Source organism: Bufo gargarizans, chromosome 8, assembly GCF_014858855.1.
Source record: "Bufo gargarizans isolate SCDJY-AF-19 chromosome 8, ASM1485885v1, whole genome shotgun sequence".
Classification (NCBI taxonomy): domain Eukaryota; kingdom Metazoa; phylum Chordata; class Amphibia; order Anura; family Bufonidae; genus Bufo; species Bufo gargarizans.
This window is the reverse complement of record NC_058087.1, coordinates 72,398,704-72,417,752: the sequence shown is the minus strand read 5'-3', so window position 1 is coordinate 72,417,752 and position 19,049 is coordinate 72,398,704. Positions and strand designations below refer to the sequence as shown.

The 19,049-nt window shown below is 46.0% G+C and overlaps 1 protein-coding gene across 1 annotated transcript in view; it reads right to left on the bottom strand.

The window, feature by feature from the left end:
* The window catches only part of EHHADH (enoyl-CoA hydratase and 3-hydroxyacyl CoA dehydrogenase), a 25,319-nt gene extending 6,576 nt beyond the window's left edge, over positions 1 to 18,743 (bottom strand). Inside the window, exons 1-5 of the mRNA XM_044304460.1 lie at positions 18,610 to 18,743; positions 14,891 to 14,994; positions 11,450 to 11,622; positions 4,363 to 4,474; positions 2,020 to 2,200 (exon numbers count right to left, since the gene is read on the bottom strand). Of these exons, the coding sequence (XP_044160395.1) occupies positions 2,020 to 2,200; positions 4,363 to 4,474; positions 11,450 to 11,622; positions 14,891 to 14,994; positions 18,610 to 18,683 (644 nt within the window). The 5' untranslated portion in view covers positions 18,684 to 18,743. The remainder of the gene's footprint in view (positions 1 to 2,019; positions 2,201 to 4,362; positions 4,475 to 11,449; positions 11,623 to 14,890; positions 14,995 to 18,609) is intronic.
* Between the last annotated feature and the right edge of the window lie 306 nt (positions 18,744 to 19,049).

Here is a 19,049-nt window from a genome sequence, read left to right as displayed (position 1 = left end):
TGAGCCATATTGTGGCATCTTCAAACGGATCCGTCCCCATTGACTTACATTGTAAGTCTGGACGGATCCGCGCGGCCAGGCGGACACCCGAACGCTGCAAGCAGTGTTCAGGTGTCCGCCTGCTGAGCGGAGCGGAGGCTGAACGCCGCCAGACTGATTCAGTCTGAGCGGATCCGCATCCATTCAGACTGCATCAGGGCTGGACGGAAGCGTTCGGGTCCGCTCGTGAGCTCCTTCAAACAGAACGCTAGTGTGAAACTAGCCTTATGGGGTGAAAAATACTGTATGTAAAAAGAGGGGGACTCCTCCTCCACTGTTTTGCATGGTTGACATAATTTTTTTCTCATAATCAAGGGGTGAAGAGAATCTGCATAGGACACATTCCTTATTTTTCCTTAGTGACAGCCTTCTTGGACTTAACCTGAGACCACAGAAATACCAGCCATAAATAACCATATATAGTTTTGGCCCAAGGCCACTCACCCCCCCCCCCCCCTTCAGAGGTACCACGGTAGGAGTAGCTCCCAAATCCTCAAGATTATCTTTCCTTTGTTCCTCCATGGTCAGGATAATGGTCCTTTGTAATCAACCAGTGCCACCTTTTTTAATACCGGGATAATCCAATGTAGCAACACAAAACCACCACTAAGCCAACTTTAAAAATGTGCACCACAGACATCACTTCCTGCACCACGTTCCAACATTATGCGCTAACGTCACTCCTTCCCAGTCGCATACTGATCCAGAAGCGTCCTTCCATCCCGCGGGGAAGGCCTCTAACTGCCTGTAGCGCACCACTGATGCCGCCAAGCACAACATACAAGACTACCACCAGAGGCTGCTGCATCTCTGCTCCCTTCGGGCACATCGGTGATGCTGCCTGTGCAGTTACAGGGATAGCAGGTATGCCACATGCATAGGAACGCTCACAGGGGCAGAAGCCAAGTCTTCAGTCATTCACCTGCAGGCTTCCCTGAGACAGGTGGGAAAGAGAGTCTCCGCCGTTTATTCTGCAGGGACAGATCCTGTCTCTCTCTCATGGTGCCGTCATCAGTGAAAATAAGAAAGAAAAATAAATATATATATATATATATATATATATATATATATATATATATATATATATATATATATATATATATATATATATATATATATACACACACACACACACTTAGTACCCAGACGTCAGCTGTGCTTGTGTGGCACAGATATCAGTGCTCACCTCCGATCACTTTACAAATAAGACAGAAGTGAACAGAAGCTTGAAGTATCCTCCCCGCTATTTAAGTGTGTTCTGAACTCTAAATGTGACGCAATCTAGAATTGAGCCTTCGTTTCATCCTCATTTGTTAGCCATCGTGTCTCCCATTCTGTAGAGGCCAACAGATGTGTACATTACCAACCACTCACTGATTTTATACGTGTAATGCTTCATATCCCCTGCGGTGGTGCTGCAGGGAAGCTGAACACTTCCTGTGGGGTTCCTCCATATATTACAGCTGAGGGACCCTTCTAACAAGAAAGGTATTGTTCAAAGAGACTCAAAAAATATTAAATAAATCTCAGACCTGAAAATCCTGTTAGCCAATTTATTGCAACAGTAGGTAAATGACAAAATTATTCACAAACTGTTTTTTGGGAGACATTTATACTAATGACCAATCCTCTTGGCGGGTGTTCAACACCTGGGACCCCCACTAACCAGCTGTTTCGGAAGGAATTGGCGCTCGCAGTAGGGCCACTGCCTTCTCGTAGCTTATCCTAGGCCACAGGACGTCACGATCATGGGTCACGCGGCATAGGCACAGTTCAGGCCCACAGAAGTGAATGGGGCCGAGCTGCGATACCAAGCACAGCCACTATGCAATGTACAGAGCTGTACTTGGCGAGCGGTGAGAAGGCCGCAGCACTACTGATCAGCAGAGTCCTGGGTGTTGGAGCTCCACCAAGTATCCAGAGGATAGGTCATCCGTATAAAAGTCTCAGAAAGCCCATTTACACTTGGATCTGTCAAACATCTTGTAAATTAGCTCATTTCTAGAATTACTTTTTTTATTACAGTTGACAGAACTGCAGTGGTCTACACACTTACCTATAACCTTCCGGGCCAGATGTATGGCTGCATTAACAGCATCACCCTTTACAACCTCATCCACAATGCCCAGCTGTAATGCTTCAGTAGCAGGAACGTGTCTCCCTGCAGGGAAATAACATACAGATCTCCAATTATTCCAGCAGAACTGAATAATATAAACAACCCAGTCTTAAAGTGGGCCTGCTGAGAATGGATCGGCCATCTTCAGCTCAGGAGAACTATGTGAATTCAAGTACATTATTATATGCTATATGCTCTAGTTTGAAGACATAAAGGGGAACATTTATTAAGAACAGCGTTTTAGACGCCAGTCTTAAGGCCCTGCACTGGCGGTGGATCCACCAGAGTTATGAAGTGGCTCCGGCCTTTTCATAAACTCGGCAGCTCCAACTCTGCTTCTAAGGCCTCTTTCAGACGGGCGTTGCGGGAAAAGGTGCAGGTGCATTGCGGGAACATGCGCAATTTTTCAGCGCGAGTGCAAAACATTGTAATGCGCTTTGCACTCGCATGAGAAAAATCGGCATGTTTGGTACCCAAACCTGAACTTCACAGAAGTTCGGGCTAGAGATCAGTGTTCTGTAGATTGCATTATTTTCCCTTATAACATGGCTATAAGGGAAAATAATAGCATTCTGAATACAGAATGCATAGTCCAATAGTGCTGGAGGGGTTAAAAAATTTTTTTACTCATCTTAATCCACTTGATCGCGCAGTCGACATCTCTTCTGTCTTCTTTCTTTGCTGTGTGCAGGAACAGGACCTGTGGTGACATCACTCCGGTCATCACATGGTCCATCACCATGGTAAAAGATTATGTGATAGACCATGTGATGACCGGAGTGACGTCACCACAGATCCTGTTCCTGCACACAGCACAGAAGACAGAAGAGATGCCGGCTGCGCAATCAAGTGGATTAAGGTGAGGTAAATTATTTTTTTTAACCCCATCAGTGCTATTTTACTATGTACTCTGTATTCAGAATGCTATTATTTTCCCTTATAACCATGATCTCCATCCCGATCGTCTCCTAGCAACAGTGTGTGAAAATCACACCGCATCCACACTTGCTTGCGGATGCTTGCGATTTTCACGCAACCCCATTCATTTCTATGGGGCCTGCGTTACGTGAAAAAACACACAAAATAGAGTATGCTGCGATTTTCACGCAACGCACAAGTGATGCGTGAAAATCACTGCTCATGTGCACAGCCCCATAGAAATGAATGGGTCGGGATTCAGTGCGGGTGCAATGCGTTCAACTCACGCATCGCATCCGCGCGGAATACTCGCCTGTGTGAAAGTGGCCTAAATGTAAGACAGCTTCCTTTTGACATTTTCTGCACCTAAACCAATGATTAATGATAGGGATCTGCCAGCCCACCCCTTACCACGCCCACTTTATTTATTTTTTGGACCTGGCGTGAGCACGGAGAGGTCGCCAATTTGCACCAGAAACACACCTAATTTAGGAATATTTCTGTTTAATAAATGACCCCCAAAATTCTTTATTTAGCTGGACAACCCCTTCCATGAGAAGAAATGTACAGCATACCTCTACTGATCCATTAAAAAACCTCATACGGTATGCACCTCAGTGTGTAAATTAGTTTTTAAACTGGAATTAAAGATGTAGTGCTCAGAGTTTGACAACTTTATTTACGCACAAGTGGCACACTTCATTAATTTTAATAGGAGGCAAAGTAGATTTGAATTACTGCAGCCCTTTACTTCCTCCCTGCAGATATCCGCTACAGCAGCAGAGAGCAAGAGATACTGAGGGGTGGCTAAAATAACTTGCTTTAACTCAAACAAAATTACAGGTCTTTGTAGTCTGTGTCTGTAGAATGGACATGCTAGCTAATAAAGTCCTGAGATTACAGCAGCATTGGCACTGACTCAAGTTTCTGCAGTATGGGCAAGATGAAGTCTAGAAAACATAATCCACACTGGCAGGCTTGTAGACACAGTGACAATGATCGGGCTGCATTATGGGAAAAGAAACGTCTGCATCATAAATGGCTGAGCTTTCAAAAGGGAATGGTTTCACGAATGTATGTCACATGAGAATCTAAGCAGTGACTTTATTTTTCACTGGAGGTATGGTTTAATACATTTTTCAATTAAGTCGTATTGTTTTTACAAAAAAATTGGGAAACTCTGCAGTTAAATTTATCCATGTTTTCAGCTTTTAATAGGAGAATTTGGGAAGATATATTCTTGTATTCTTTAATTTCTTAATTGTGCATAAATAAAAAATAATCACCTCGTACAATCACATCTAGAGCTGCAGGAACACCAATTAATCGGGGTAGGCGTTGTGTTCCTCCGGCTGCTGGCAGAATGCCAATTAGTACTTCAGGAAGACCCACCCGGGACTGTAATCAAAGCACAGCATGAGAAGATGCAAGCCACAGTTATATGCCACATTATTGTTTTCTGTCATTTATACGATGTCAAGATATTTATACACAACACTCTGCAATAGAAAAATTCTTTATTGATGCACATTAGTTGGGGTAATAAACTAACTGACAAACAAATTCTTTTTTTTTCAAAAAGCTAAATCTTTTACGAGTAAATTTTAAGTCTATGACTGGAAATCAAAGTATGCTAGAGAACTATGGATTTAAAAGGTGGTCAAAAAAGAATAATGGTCAGGTAATGCAACAGGAATGACTTGGGCAGATGTATTCTGAATGATGAGTTACATGAGCATGGAAACAAAAACACCTACAAAATAAAAATAATAAATCACCTAAACCACACGTAAAAACGCAAATAAAAGTGCTAAAAATGTGGCGTGTTACTTTTAAGGCAGGGTGGGGGGGGGGTTATGGTCAGCTGTGAAAATGTGTGAAGCAGAAAAAAAACTATTAGAAAGTACAGTTAAAGTGTACCTAAACATGTAAAAAGTTCCAAATGCCCTGAAATATTTTGTAATATATTTTATTGCTTTACTGCTAAAACAGGTCCTTCACTGCAGCGCATACAGAGCCCATAGGCCTCTTTCACAAGGGTGAAATTTCCGTGTGGCTGCAATGCGTGAGGTGAACGCATTGGACCCGCACTGAATCCGGACCCATTCATTTCTATGGTGCTATGCACATGAGCGGTGATTTTCACGCATCACTTGTGCGTTGCATAAAAATCGCATCAAGCTCTATTTTGTGCAGGCCCTATAGAAGTGAATAGGGCTGCGTGAAAATCGCAAGCATCCGCAAGCAAGTGCGGATGCGGTGCGATTTTCACGCACGGTTGCTAGGAGACAATCGGGATGGGGACCCGATCATTATTATATTCCCTTATAACATGGTTATAAGGGAAAATAATAGCATTCCTAATACAGAATGCCTAGTACAATAGGGCTGGAGGGGTTAAAAAAAAAATATTTAACTCGCCTCATCCACTTGTTCGCGCAGCCTGGCTTCTCTTCTGTCTTCTTTGCTGATCTGTGAGGAAAAAGGACCTGTGGTGATCATGTGACGGACCATGTGATGAGCGCAGTGACGTCACCACAGTTCCTTTACCCAGGTCCTGAAGAAAGAAGAGAAGCCGGGCTGCGCGAACAAGTGGATTAAGGAGAGTTAAATTAATTTTCTCTTTTTTTTTTTAACCCCTCCAGCCCTATTTTACTTTGCATTCTGTACTAAGAATGCTATTATTTTCCCTTATAACCATGTTACATCTACACAACCTTGAACCCAAACCTGAACTTCAGTGAAGAAGTCTGTGAAGGTTCTCATTTGTCTGCCACATACAATGCTGTCTTGACACCTTTTTCTGGGAAGTCTTTATCACCTGACTCCAATTAGGATAATGGAATCAATACCTTTGACCCAATGCTGGGTCTAATTACCAGATGTGGATTCAGTTACATATTTATTCCCAGAATTTTTGTACAATCACTCAGAATTGAGAAAGCTCGTTGGAAGAACGAGTGAAACGTTTTCAAGAAATCTACAGTACGTCCAGTTGCCTTGATTTATTCTTTACAGATATATTCAGTGAAGAAGTCAGGGTTCTGGTATGGGTACCACTTTCAGTTTTTTATCATCGCGATAAAAACTGAACGGAACGCAATCACAGTCAAAACTGACTGAAATTGCGTACCTACTCGCGCAGGTTTGCCGCAATGCACCCAGGACGCATCCGGAGCCAAAATGTGACGCCCGTGTGAAAGAGGCCATACACTAACATAAAATGAATTAACCACCGGCGCTAGTTACAACAAGCAAGCAGCAGTGTCTACACAGCTCCGTAATAGCTGCGACAGAAAACTTAACAAATCACTTGTATGTAGATAAAATGATACCGCACTCAGCCCATCACTGATGACCCTTACTGCCAACTTACTAGGACCATGTAGTACCGTTCCACATCAGCCTTGTCATGAAGATTACCTTGTTTCTGATGTATGGAATCAAAGTACCGCTTTGTCCAAGGTATCGATCTATGCGGATTCTTCCGCACACTGTACCATGTATGTGGTGTACAGATTCTGTGTTCTGCAATACTGGCAGGAGCAAACATCACTTCTACTGCCTATGTCCGCTCCGCTCAAACCTTTGCCCAGCACATCCGTGCAGGATACTCTGCTCAAGCCGAACAAGTTTGTCTGACGCCTGAGAAGAGGGTGGTGAAGACCCAAAATGCGTTGGCATTTTAGACAAAAACTGATATACCAAGACTACACAGTGGAAAGTTTCTTTGCCAAGCAGTGACCATGAGAAGACTCCCCTTTCTTTGTTTCTTTTGCTACTCTGTAGCCAGATTTTGTCTTGTGAGATAACGGGGCAGCAGCTTTAAGTACCCCTATTTGACATGTAAGGTGGTTGTGCACCCACCCCAACAGCTCGAGGCGAGTGGTTTTCATACCCCCCCCCCCCCCCTCGTCTTTTGAATATCCCAGGTGTTGCTCCATGCACCTTATATGTATTTTTTCAGATGTTTAGAAGATGACATTCTTGGTGACTGCCCTGCAGTATATCAGAAGAATGGGGGCCATTTTTATGGCAAACTGAAGACCATCAGGTTGGCAATACAAAACGGGCTGCGTCTAGCGGTGGGTATGCAGGTAATCCAAAATTGTAACAACCAAATAGGTTAATAAGAGATGAAATGGTCTCTGTACTTTCAATAGCACAGGCGAATACAAGAAACCTTGTAATATATCTTATTAGAGAAAAATGCATCCTGAAGATAATTACACGATTCTGGATAAGAAACTTTATTAGGCTTCTTTCACACCAGCACTTTCCCTTTCCGTTATAGAGATCCATCATCTCCTTCTCCCTGTTCAGATGCGAAAATTAGCATACAGGGCGGGAGAATTTAATGGGGCTCACTGCGGGCGAACGGAGCAGCGCCCAGAAAAAAAATAGTAAGTGCTATTAGATCCCTGCTTTATGCCCTACATACCCTGATACTTAGTTTATAAAGTCTGGACCCATGAATTAATTCAAGCTAACGACATTTATTTAAAATGAACTCCAACAGTCATACATGTATTTAAAAGACGCTGATTAAAATAAAACTATTTTGTTCCTATAATTAGGTCACACTTCTAAAGAAAATGGCGATATTGTCGTGCATCATATCATTCATTGCTGGTGACTAAAATCCCTTGTTACCCTTTTCATTGCGAGGGACGCGATGAAGAGGAGCAAGCCTGGAGCCCAGAGCTCCACCAGGGTTGCAGCTACCAATCCCCCCGCCGGGCATCTAGAGGAGGAAGGAGAAGAACATTCCCCCCGATCCCGGCCTCCGCCCTGGTCCAAAAAATTCCAGAGACCTCATCTCTGCCCCGTCCATTTATGGAAAAGTTATTAGATGTTGAGCGAACTTGTGTTTTCAAGTTCGGCGTACAAGGTTCGGGACATAAGAATTCAGTTATGGATTCTGATAATGTATGGTCCGTGGCAGCGGAATCCATAACGGAATCCTTAGATAATCCAAACCTTGTACGCCGAACTTGAAAACAGATTTTCGCTCATCCCTAGTTATTAGCCCAAATGCTTTGTAATAGGCAGAAGCTTAATCGGGTTCAAAAAAATCCAAATTAGACCTGGCCATGTTACATCACACCTGTCTAGAATGGATTATGTATTTTATCATTTCTATGCCACATTGAATAGCACAATCTACAAGGACTGCGCAACCAGTGGCCGATTTCCTCAGTCAAATGTCCCTTCTGAAAATATCAAACTGCAAGAGACTCAACCTCCCAATTATGCAGGACAAAATCAAAGACACAATCAAACTGTTAAAGCCGAGTAAACGCCCAGTCCTAGGTGGACTTTCTGCCCTACGTTACTCACTCATATTGACTCCTTCTGTAATAATATGCTCCATGGGAAGCAGATGCCCGCAGACTTTCTAGATGCAATAGGGGGAGTGATCCCAAAAACTAAGAACCTGCTCCCTCCCGCCAATTTACCTAGATCCTTCCGTAAAATGTCTCAATGTGCTCCTTCTTGATTTAATCAAAAGGGACCAGGTCAAATTTATCCCCGGCAGAGAGGTCCCAGCCTACAGAATATTACAAACGTTTTGGATATTATTCAGTGGGCTAACACTTCTGCAACCCCCTTAACTATTTAAAGCCTGTATTAGGCTGGCAGATTCTCTGCCAGATGATCGTTAACGAGCATTCGTAGTAACACTCTTTAGCAAATATCTTGCAGTGTTATACTGCCGCCGATTACCCAATGACCGAGCAATGAATGAATCTCGTTCATAGGGCAATTCAAAACTTTTGACATGTTTAAAAGTTATTGTTTGCAGACATTGATTCAGTATAGAGAAGTGTGATTATACTGAGGAGGCGATTGCTGCATTCTCGTTATTGGTGGGGGTCCCAGCAGCAGGACCCCCACCGATCTGATAGTTCTCTTTTACCAAGTGGAATACCAGTTTAAGGTTATTTACCACAAATGTACTGAACTGGAAGATATATACGCTGTGTATCAACTTTCGAAAAGTTAATACAGAGCACAATACCCGAATGGGAGGTGAACAGAGCCTTACAGTGACATGCTTCAGTTTTAGTGCATGCCTCCCAAGAAATCAGACCTTAGGGTCTTACGGCCCATATGGCATGGCACTCCACTTGCTATCTCCAGATGTCTCTTGGAGATAGCAAGACCCCTGTAGGTTGTGACTATATAATTTTGCTACGGAGGCTCATCCCCGTCGGCCATTGGCTGCCCACTGTCCAGCGAATTCAGTTTAAAATACTTACAACTACATATCAGGCCGTTCACAACCTGTCCCCTCCTTACATCTCAGACCTGCTTTCTCGATACATCCCCACAAGTAATCTCAGATCCTCACAGGACCTCCTCATCTGTTCCTCATACAATCATCTAAAATATTTCTCAAGTGCCTCTCCCCTACTCTGGAACTCACTACCCAACACATCCGGCTCTCCCCCAACATCCAAAGCTTCAAGAGTAACCTGAAAACCCACCTTACCATCTGCAATGAGCATACTGCCACCCCCGAGCAGCCTATACCCTCACTTAATGTGATGCACACTATCTGGGCTGATTTGGACTATATACGTCCATTCAAGCCTGCGCAACCTTTACTCTTTTCCCCTTCCTCCATCTGTAATTATCATCCAGCTGGTATAGGAGTGGGGGCTTTTCCTCTACTCGTGACCCCTGTCCCCTGATGAGTTAGGGGGTCCTCTAGAAGTAGAGGTATCTTGTTCCCTTAAAGGGGTTGTCCAGGTTCAGAGCTGAACCTGGACAGCCCTCCATTTTCACCCAGGCAGCCCCCCTGACATGAGCATCGGAGCAGTTCATGCTCCGATGCTCTCCTTTGCCCTGCGCTAAATTGCACAGGGCAAAGGCATTTTTCTGAGTTCCGGTGACATACCGGGCTCTCTATGGGGCTGACAGGAACCCCGGTGACGTCACCGGCACTGATGGGCGGGATTTGGCTCTGCCCTAGCCAGTAAAACGGCTAGGGCAGAGCTAAAGCCCGCCCCTCAGAGCCAGTGACGTCACCGAACACACTGCTGGGCGGAGGTTACCGCCCGGCAGTGTGTTATTGAAAACACAAGAGCCTGAGATGCATGAGATGCTCCGATGCTAGGCTCAGGGGGGCTGCCGGGGTGAAAATAAGGGTATGTCCGGGTTCAGCTCTGAACCTGGACAACCCCTTTAAGGTTTGATATATTCCTAAATGAAACACGTAGGGACTATGAATATATCCATCAACATTAGTCCTTAGGGACCTTGACTTGTTCACTAATATTAGTTTTCTACACCCTGATAGACCAAGCCCCCTGTCCTTACAGGGTCATCTAGGGTGTATTATTCAGGGTCAGGTTCCGGGCGGGGCCACCCCTTGCGGAGATAGAACCCCGTGTTAGGAGGTTACCTAGGGCACAATAGGCCAAGTAGGGCAAAAACAGGATAGATTAGATTTTTCCCTGTGGCCCTCAGCTACCAAGGTTTAACCCATTGAAGGACACGTTCAGGTGCAAAGAAATTCCTTCCCTTGAGCATTGGACTACACGGTCCGGGCGTCCATTACCGGTAAGATCTACCCTGTTACTTTTGCCTAATGGCATATTATCAGACCTCAGGCACACCGCCGTGGTCCTAACACAGTGTATGTTTCTGGTCAGTAACACTTACGCACCACCTCAAGGGCCCAAGTTGATCTGACCTAAAGGTGACCTATCTAACTAGGTCCCTTGCCGTTGTTTGTATATGTTTGTTTAGTTTGTCTGGTAGGGGCTCTCTTTTCCCAGTTAGGGATATTAAATTGTCCTAATAAACTAAACTATAAGTTTTAACACGTTACTGCCCCTTTTTTCACATATGGAGGGACAAGACAGACATAATAAAAGGAAGAAAAGAAAAAAAAAAAAAAAAAAAAGAACGCAGTTAGGCTACTTTCAAAGTAGCGTTTTTACTTGATCCGGCAGGGTTCAGCAAAAATGCTCCAGTTACTGATAACACAACCATCTGCATCTGTTATGAATGGATCCGGTTGTATTATCTTTAACATTGCCAAGACAGATCCGTCATGAACTCCATTGAAAGTCAAAAGGAGGACAGAGGATATGTCCCCATTGACTTGCATTGGGGGTCATGCCGGATCATCTTGCTCTGCATCCCAGGACGGAAAGCAAACCGCAACATGCTGCAGTTTGCCCTCCAGTATGGGAACGCAACTAAACGGAACGGATTCGGTTCTGTTCAGTTTTGTCCCTATTGACAATGAACGGAGACAAAACTGAAGAGTTTTTTTTTCCCCCCGGTATTGAGCCCCTATGGCTGAACTCCATACCGGAAAACTAAAACGCTAGTGTGAAAGTAGTTTTATGCAGTTACCTGTATATGCGCCACTCTGTAGTGACATGCCAAGGCTAGCTCAAGCCCTCCACCAAGGGCAACGCCTTCAATAGCGGCCACTACAGGCTTCTTGCTAGCTTCAATTGTTGCATTTATGTCTTCTAAGGAGGCGGTTTTCAAGGCAGAGGTGGCAAATTCACGGATGTCTGCACCTGAGAAAACAAATAAGGGGATTACAAAAACTCCACGTACAATAACAGTTAGGTACAAAATGGTTGTCTGGGCTCCAGATATGGATGACCTATCCTCAATATCAGATCTGTGAAGGTATGACACTCTCCATCCCCACTGATCAGCTGCTTTGGACAGCCGCCGATGCCAGTAATTATACAGTGCATGGGGTACGGCAGCTGAGCCGGCGCCAAACATCAGAGTGTACGGAGCCTTCTGCTTCCACTCTCTACACACTGTCTCAAACAGCTGAATGTGTTGTTGGACCCCCACTGATCTTATAGCCCAGACAACCCCTTTATATAGCAATTCCATAGTGAAGACAGCTTTCTGACAATACACGCAGGATTGAAGAGGAGATTATGTGTTTAGGCGACATGTGTGAACACCACTGAGGTCACTGCTGTGGCCAGCAATTGGCTGCCGTGGTCAAATGAAGTACCAACACATCATTGTTGGAGCAGGAAGAACAGAGGCTGGCGGGGAATCGGAACAGGATCGGCAGGGGAAAGGTAAGGTATTACTCTTGTTATTTTACACCATTTTTATTTTGAGGTTGTGTCCAGAAGGGACACTGACTCAAAAGGCAAGGTTTGCTGGGTGGCCCCATGAGTAGATCCCACTCCTGCTCCCAGGACAGCAGAGTCAAGTGAAGCATTGGGAATGTACAAGACTGAGTTCTGACAGAATAAAAACTAAACACTCCACACTCAGCGTCTAGAGCTATTAGCTTAAACATGTGCAAAGCTTGTTACACGTTAACCCACTGATGTTGGCACTTCCTAGATTTGTATCTTATCCCCTATCCACAGAGAACAGATCATGAAGCTGGGGGTCCCATGTCACCATATGGAGAGAGCGGCAGGTCACACATGTCCGCTGATGCTCTGGTCATTCTCTATGGGACCTCTCGGGATAGCTGAGCACAGCACTTTGCTATTCCCAGTAGTCCCATAGAGAATGAATGGAGCGGCAGCGGACATGTGTGACCTGCCACTCTCTTCCTATGGGAGGCATGGGACCCCAGTCCTGATGATCATTTGAGGTACCAGTGGTTGGACCCCACCAATCATATACTTATTCTCTATCTAGTGGACAGTAAATAAGTTTGGAATTTGGCACAACCCCTTTAAAGGGTTTCTGTCATGATAAATAACGTTATGTAGCTGACTGACATGAGCGATGTGCTAATGTCAGCAGTACAGAACAGTATGCTTTATAACTCCCTGCCTGCCACCGTTCTCTTAAATTAAAGACTTTACAAATATGCTAATGAGCCTCTAGGTGCTATTAGGGCATTGCTTCAGCACCTAGAGGCTCGGTCTACGCACCCTTTGGCACACCCAGGTCCAGTTTAATGACTTTCGAGTTCTCCTCATCGTCCTGTAAATCCCTTGCCTGTGCCTTCTGTTTAGGCTTCACTCACTATGCCTGCACCGAATACTTAAAGGGTGGCGCAGGCGCGGGATTTAAGGAGGAGAACTCGAAAGTCAAGTGTACATGGGTGTGCCAAAGGGTGAGTTGACCGAGCCTCTAGGTGCTGAAGCAACCCCCCACTAGGGCTGCAGCTAACGATTATTTGAATAATCGATTAGTTGCCGATTAATTTCTACGATTAATCGATTAATCGGGAAAAACGACAAAATTACAATACAGAGAGGTTTATATGATCTTACTTGAAAAATTATGTTCAAAGGCCATATTAAAACAAATTGTGGACGACACTTATGGGGGATCTGTGGACGACACTTATGGGGGATCTGTGGACGACACTTATGGGGGATCTGTGGACGACACTTATGGGGGATCTGTGGACGACACTTATGGGGGATCTGTGGACGACACTTATGGGGGATCTGTGGACGACACTTATGGGGGATCTGTGGACGACACTTATGGGGGATCTGTGGACGACGTAGTTATGGGGGATCTGTGGACGGCGTAGTTAAGGGGGATCTGTGGACGGCGTAGTTATGGGGGATCTGTGGACGGCGTAGTTATGGGGGATCTGTGGACGGCGTAGTTATGGGGGATCTGTGGACGGCGTAGTTATGGGGGATCTGTGGACGGCGTAGTTATGGGGGATCTGTGGACGACACTTATGGGGGATCTGTGGACGGCGTAGTTATGGGGGATCTGTGGACGACACTTATGGGGGATCTGTGGACGGCGTAGTTATGGAGAGGGGGATCTGTGGACGGCGTAGTTATGGAGAGGGGGATATGTGCACTGTTATGGGCATAACAGTGCACAGATCCCTTTCCTCATAACAGTGCACAGATCCCCCTTCCCATAGCAGTGCCATACACAGACCCCCCCTCCTCCCCATAGCAGTGCTATACACAGACCCCCCCTCCCCATAGCAGTGCCATAGACAGATCCTCCCCCCTCCCCATAGCAGTGCTATACACAGACCCCCCTTCCCATAGCAGTGCCATAGACAGATCCCCCCTCCCCCTTCCCCCTAACAGCCCCGGCCCCGATGCTTGCATCTTTATTTTACCTTTTTACAATGACGCTCCCGCTCCTGTAACAGCCAGGCAGAGCGGACGGCGGCGTAACGTCACTCAATCACGTGACGCGCCTGCTCCGCCCACTTCATGAATGAAGGAGGCGGAGCAGGCGTGTCACGTGAGTGAGTGACGTTACGCCGCCGTCCGCTCTGCCTGGCTGTTACAGGAGCGGGAGCGTCATTGTAAAAAGGTAAAATAAAGATGCAGCGACCGCCCGCCCGCCCGAATAGCAACGAATCGGCGATTATTCGATAACTGGATTCGTCGACAACGAATCCAGTTATCGAATATAATCGATTACATCGATTAATCGTTGCAGCCCTACCCCCCACTAGCACCTAGAGGCTCATTAGCATATTTTTTAAGTCTTTATTTTAAGAGAAGAGCGGCAGGCAAGGAGATATAAAGCATACTGTGATGTACGGCTGACATTAGCACATCACTGACATCACTCAGCTACATAGCGTTATTTCTCATGACAGAAACCCTTTAAGTAATTCCCAAGCACAATGTTCCTCAAATAGGTGTCCTCGGGTTTTCCTTGGCATTGAGAAGGTAATATAATTAGTGTCAATGCCTCAGGACTTACCACGGATATACATTCTGTGGGATATTCTGAAATCATGACCGGCAGATGGGCCCTGAGGGCTAGAGTTGAGGAACACTGCCCTAATATACTTCTGCTGGCTGGCCAACAGTCAATAAATGAAAGAAATCCGGCTTAGATGAAACATACCGGCACTGAACTTTCCATTGGCCCCAGACAGCACAATGGCCTTAACGGACGGGTCTTTACTGGCTTCTCCGAATTCCTTCACTAGTGCATGACGAACAGAGGAGCTGAGAAAGGAAAAGAAAAATGTGAGAAAGAGCAAGTTATATGGTTGTCCAGGAGATATATATATATATATATATATATATATATATATATATTATATGGTTTCACTCTGGTAGATGGGGTAAGCGGGCACACTACAGAGGCAAAATACAAGTTCTTAACTCAAAACGTCAGTGTTTATTCACACTTGAGGCAATTGCACAAAACAGCACGTAACTTTGCAGTCTTGGTGTTAATTCACACACAATGGAAAGTTCATATAACACAAGTCACCTTGCTGGCAGTTCTGCCTCCTGTAGTCCACAGCAGGCTTTAGGGGGCCTGTTTCCCCAGCGTGCGGCCCTCAGCCCTCCAGCATGGCACAAAGCCTAAGATCTCAAAAACAGACATCTCTGCTGAGCCCAGCTGCCTATTTAAGGACAGCCAGGTGCTGCCAAAACCAGAACCGGCACATATATAGAATATATATAACCTGTCTTCAGAATAGGTCATCAATATCAGATCTGTTGGGGTCTGACGCCCAGCACCTCCACCAATCAGCTGTTTGAAGAGGTCATGTGGTTGCCGTTTTCTCATTCTGTTTTCCTGTACGGTCTCTATTGTAGTGGGGGTGTAATTACAGCTGTTCACACCATTCCAGTGAACTGGAGAGGAAGAAGAATTCACACTGTGCCGCTGCTACAATGGAGACGGCATGCAGGTAAACATCAAACAGGACGCAGCGCTTGCACAAGTACAACGGCCCCATCGAACAGCTGATCAGATGGGGTGCTGGGAGGTGGACCTCTGCCCATCTCATATTGATGACCTATCCTGTAGCCTCAATAACCCCTTTAAACGTTTCAGTGTAACAAGGTCAGAGTCAAATTAAATTTGGGGTAGCCCCTGTAAATAGTCAAAAATAAAAGAATACTCACCCCTTTTCTCCCGCTCTTCCAGTGCTGCGCTCCGATCCTCGCTCCCGATTAAATCATTTTCCTGACTGCAGCGCTGACGTTCCATGCACACAGGTCACCTCTGCAGCCAAGCAGTTATTTCCCTTGTACTGCTGAGGTCAGTAATTGGCTGCATGGTGAGCATGGAACTTCACTGGTGCAGTCAGGAAGATGATGTCATCAGCTGGACGTAATGGAGGAAAGGGTAACCAAGTATCCCTCCTTTTGTTATTCTAGACCATTTATAAGGGCTACCTGAGTTTTTACTGAACGTAGGCTACTTTCATATTAGCAGCAGCCTTCTCTGGCAGGCTGTTCCGGTGGGCGAACAGCCTGCCGGATCCATGCTGCTGCTAGTGCATGCGTGCCGCCGTAAGTCCGCTCTGGCCCCATTGACTATAATGGGGACAGTCATAGTTTTATTCCGGCTGCCTCTCGGCATATTTGCTGTGCTGCGGCTGGAACTCCAACCCACCCCCATTATAGTCAATGGGGCCGGAGTGGACTTCCGGCAGCACGGAACCGGCAGGCTGTTCACCCACCGGAACAGCCTGCCAGAGAAGGCTGCTGCCAATGTGAAAGAAGCCTCAGAAAATCCTGTTATGCAAAGCAAATTAGGAAACATAATGGAATAGTACAGGCAGAATTAGGGAATCGGAGAAGAAATTGAAAGGAATCAGGTCTCTGACAGATACTACATACAGTGCAGTAGAAATTATTTTGCACCCTTCTCCAGATCCATGCCTTCACACAATCCTGTCTCTGGGCTCTACAGGCAGTTCTTTCCTCCTCAAGGCTTGGTTTTTGCTCTGTATTGTCAGCTGTGAGGCTTTATATAGATAGGGGTGTAGCTTTCAAAGATTATCAAGAGAAACGAGAGGCCTCCCAGTGCTACATTTCAGGTCTCATGGTAAAGGGTCTGAAAACTTATGTCCATGTGAAATTTTTCTCTCTTTTTAATAAAAAAATAAAGTTACATTTCTGTTTTCACTTTCTTGTTATGGGATATTGAATGCAGATTAATGAGGAAAACTTTATATTTTTTTATTTATTTTACCACAAAGCCGCAACATAACAAAATGCGAAAAAAGGGAAAGTAAGTGGATTCCAGCCTCTATTACCATCAGGCCGCACTTTTCTAGCAGCGTCCTGAACAGGAGCCTTCACTGCCTTTTTTTCCTTAGGGCAGGGATGCCTAACCTGCGGCCCTCCAGCTGTTGCAACACTACAACTCCCAGTATGCCTGGACAGCCTACAGCTATTAGGGCATGCTGGGAAATGTAGTTTTGCAATAGCTGGAAGGCTGCAGGTGGGGCATCCCTGTCTTAGGGTATTTGGATGCCGCCGGCTAGTTCTGGATGTTGGGGCCAGCCCATGCGCAATAAACCCTCGGATGCTGATGCCCATAATGGGTAATGCTGTGCGCAAGCGCGGCGATTCGGATGCACAGCGCAGGCGCGGCATTTAACACTGAAGGGAGGAGGTTGCCTAGGGCGGGCCACAGTGGTGAAAGGGGAGGGGTTTCAGATGAATAGCGACGAGGGACCTGTGCACCTTCAGAACAAATTTGCATATTGAATAAAAGTGTTTTTGGAAGAAAATAAGCGACGGCCAGCTAAACAGTAAGTAGCATTCACATAGGGGGACTATAATGCTGATAATGGTGTTAGTGTTCTATAACGGTCAGTATAGGTGAAAGACTCCCTTTAACCCCTTAAGGACCTCTGTCGTATATGTACAGCAGAAGTCCAGTCCCTAAACATGGCGTCCGCTCTCACGGGCACCATAGCCGCCGGGTTTCTGCTATTTTAAATAGTACATTGTATTAAACCGAAATTTTGAGTGATGCGACTTCTGATCTAGGATCTGAATCGCGCTTTGCTCATCCACAGGATAGGTCATCGGTTATAAAGTCTTGGAAAACTTTTAAAATGTGTTACATTTAAGGAATTTGCCCATTTATTTTAAATGTATGATTGCTGGGAGTGCAACCCCTGGTAGGCATGTGTGACCACCGCTCCATTCACCTCTATGGGACGGACAGAGTTAGGCATTCATACAGGGGACCCCATCCTCATGACCAGCGGGGGTCCCAGCAGTCAGACCTCAATGATTAAACAGTTATCCCGTGGACAGATGGTAGGTGGTCATTGGGGATCAGAGTAAGGCTATGGCTACACTGGCCGCGCGACATCTGTCCCATAGAAATAAATGGGATCGCCGCAGCAATCAAGAACAAGTCCAGCCGTGTTGGATCTCTTGCGACTGCTGCAGCGATGCCATTCATTTCTATGGGATCACCACTGCTACTCAGCGATCCTGGCCGCGGCAGGTGACACTGTATCTCTAGCCTAAAGGTACAAAGTCTCATCACTTGCACAGTTACATAACCCCAGGATCTGGAGCTTTCCCAGCTGATCACACGCCTGTCTGCCCAGAAGCCACTGCTCTAACTGCATGTATAAAGGTATAGGACATGTTCTGCATCCTGCAGCTGCTGTGGAACTACAACTCCCAGCAGGCAGTACTGGCTCTGGCTACAACCTAGCCTTTCAGATACTATGTAAAGGGGGGGGGGGGGCTGTTCAGCTGTCGTGGAACTAAAAGTACATGCATGACCCGACTAAGGGGTGCAACCAGGGACAGGCGATGCATGACGGGAGTTGTAGTCCTAGCAGTTACCTCAATGAATTGACAGGCGGGTTGTTGATGGTAATCACGGCCACCGTGTGGGACAGACGCCGCGCTGCCGCCATGTTCACCGTCTGCAGCCCAAAAGCAAAGTTCACGGGCAAGAAACCAGGTGAAAAGGCAGCCACAACAAGCCGCCCCTTCACCTCAGCCAATCACAAGAGGAGCCCGGCTCGCAGCAGACCAATCACCGGCCTAGTGGGTGTGGCCACGCGGGCGTGCTGTGTTTATAGTGTAGGGGTGTGCTTGCTGCGCGTGTGTGCGGGGGGGGGAAGGTGTTAGAAGCGATTGCCTCCAGATAGATTTATCAGCAGAGCCCTGTGCACCGCCTTTATCGCATTCACTGATTCCTAGCGTCCTCGGTAACCATGGTTACCGTGCACCGCCCCTTTACTTCCGGCCCTTGCTAGTTGACATCCCCGGCTGCAGTG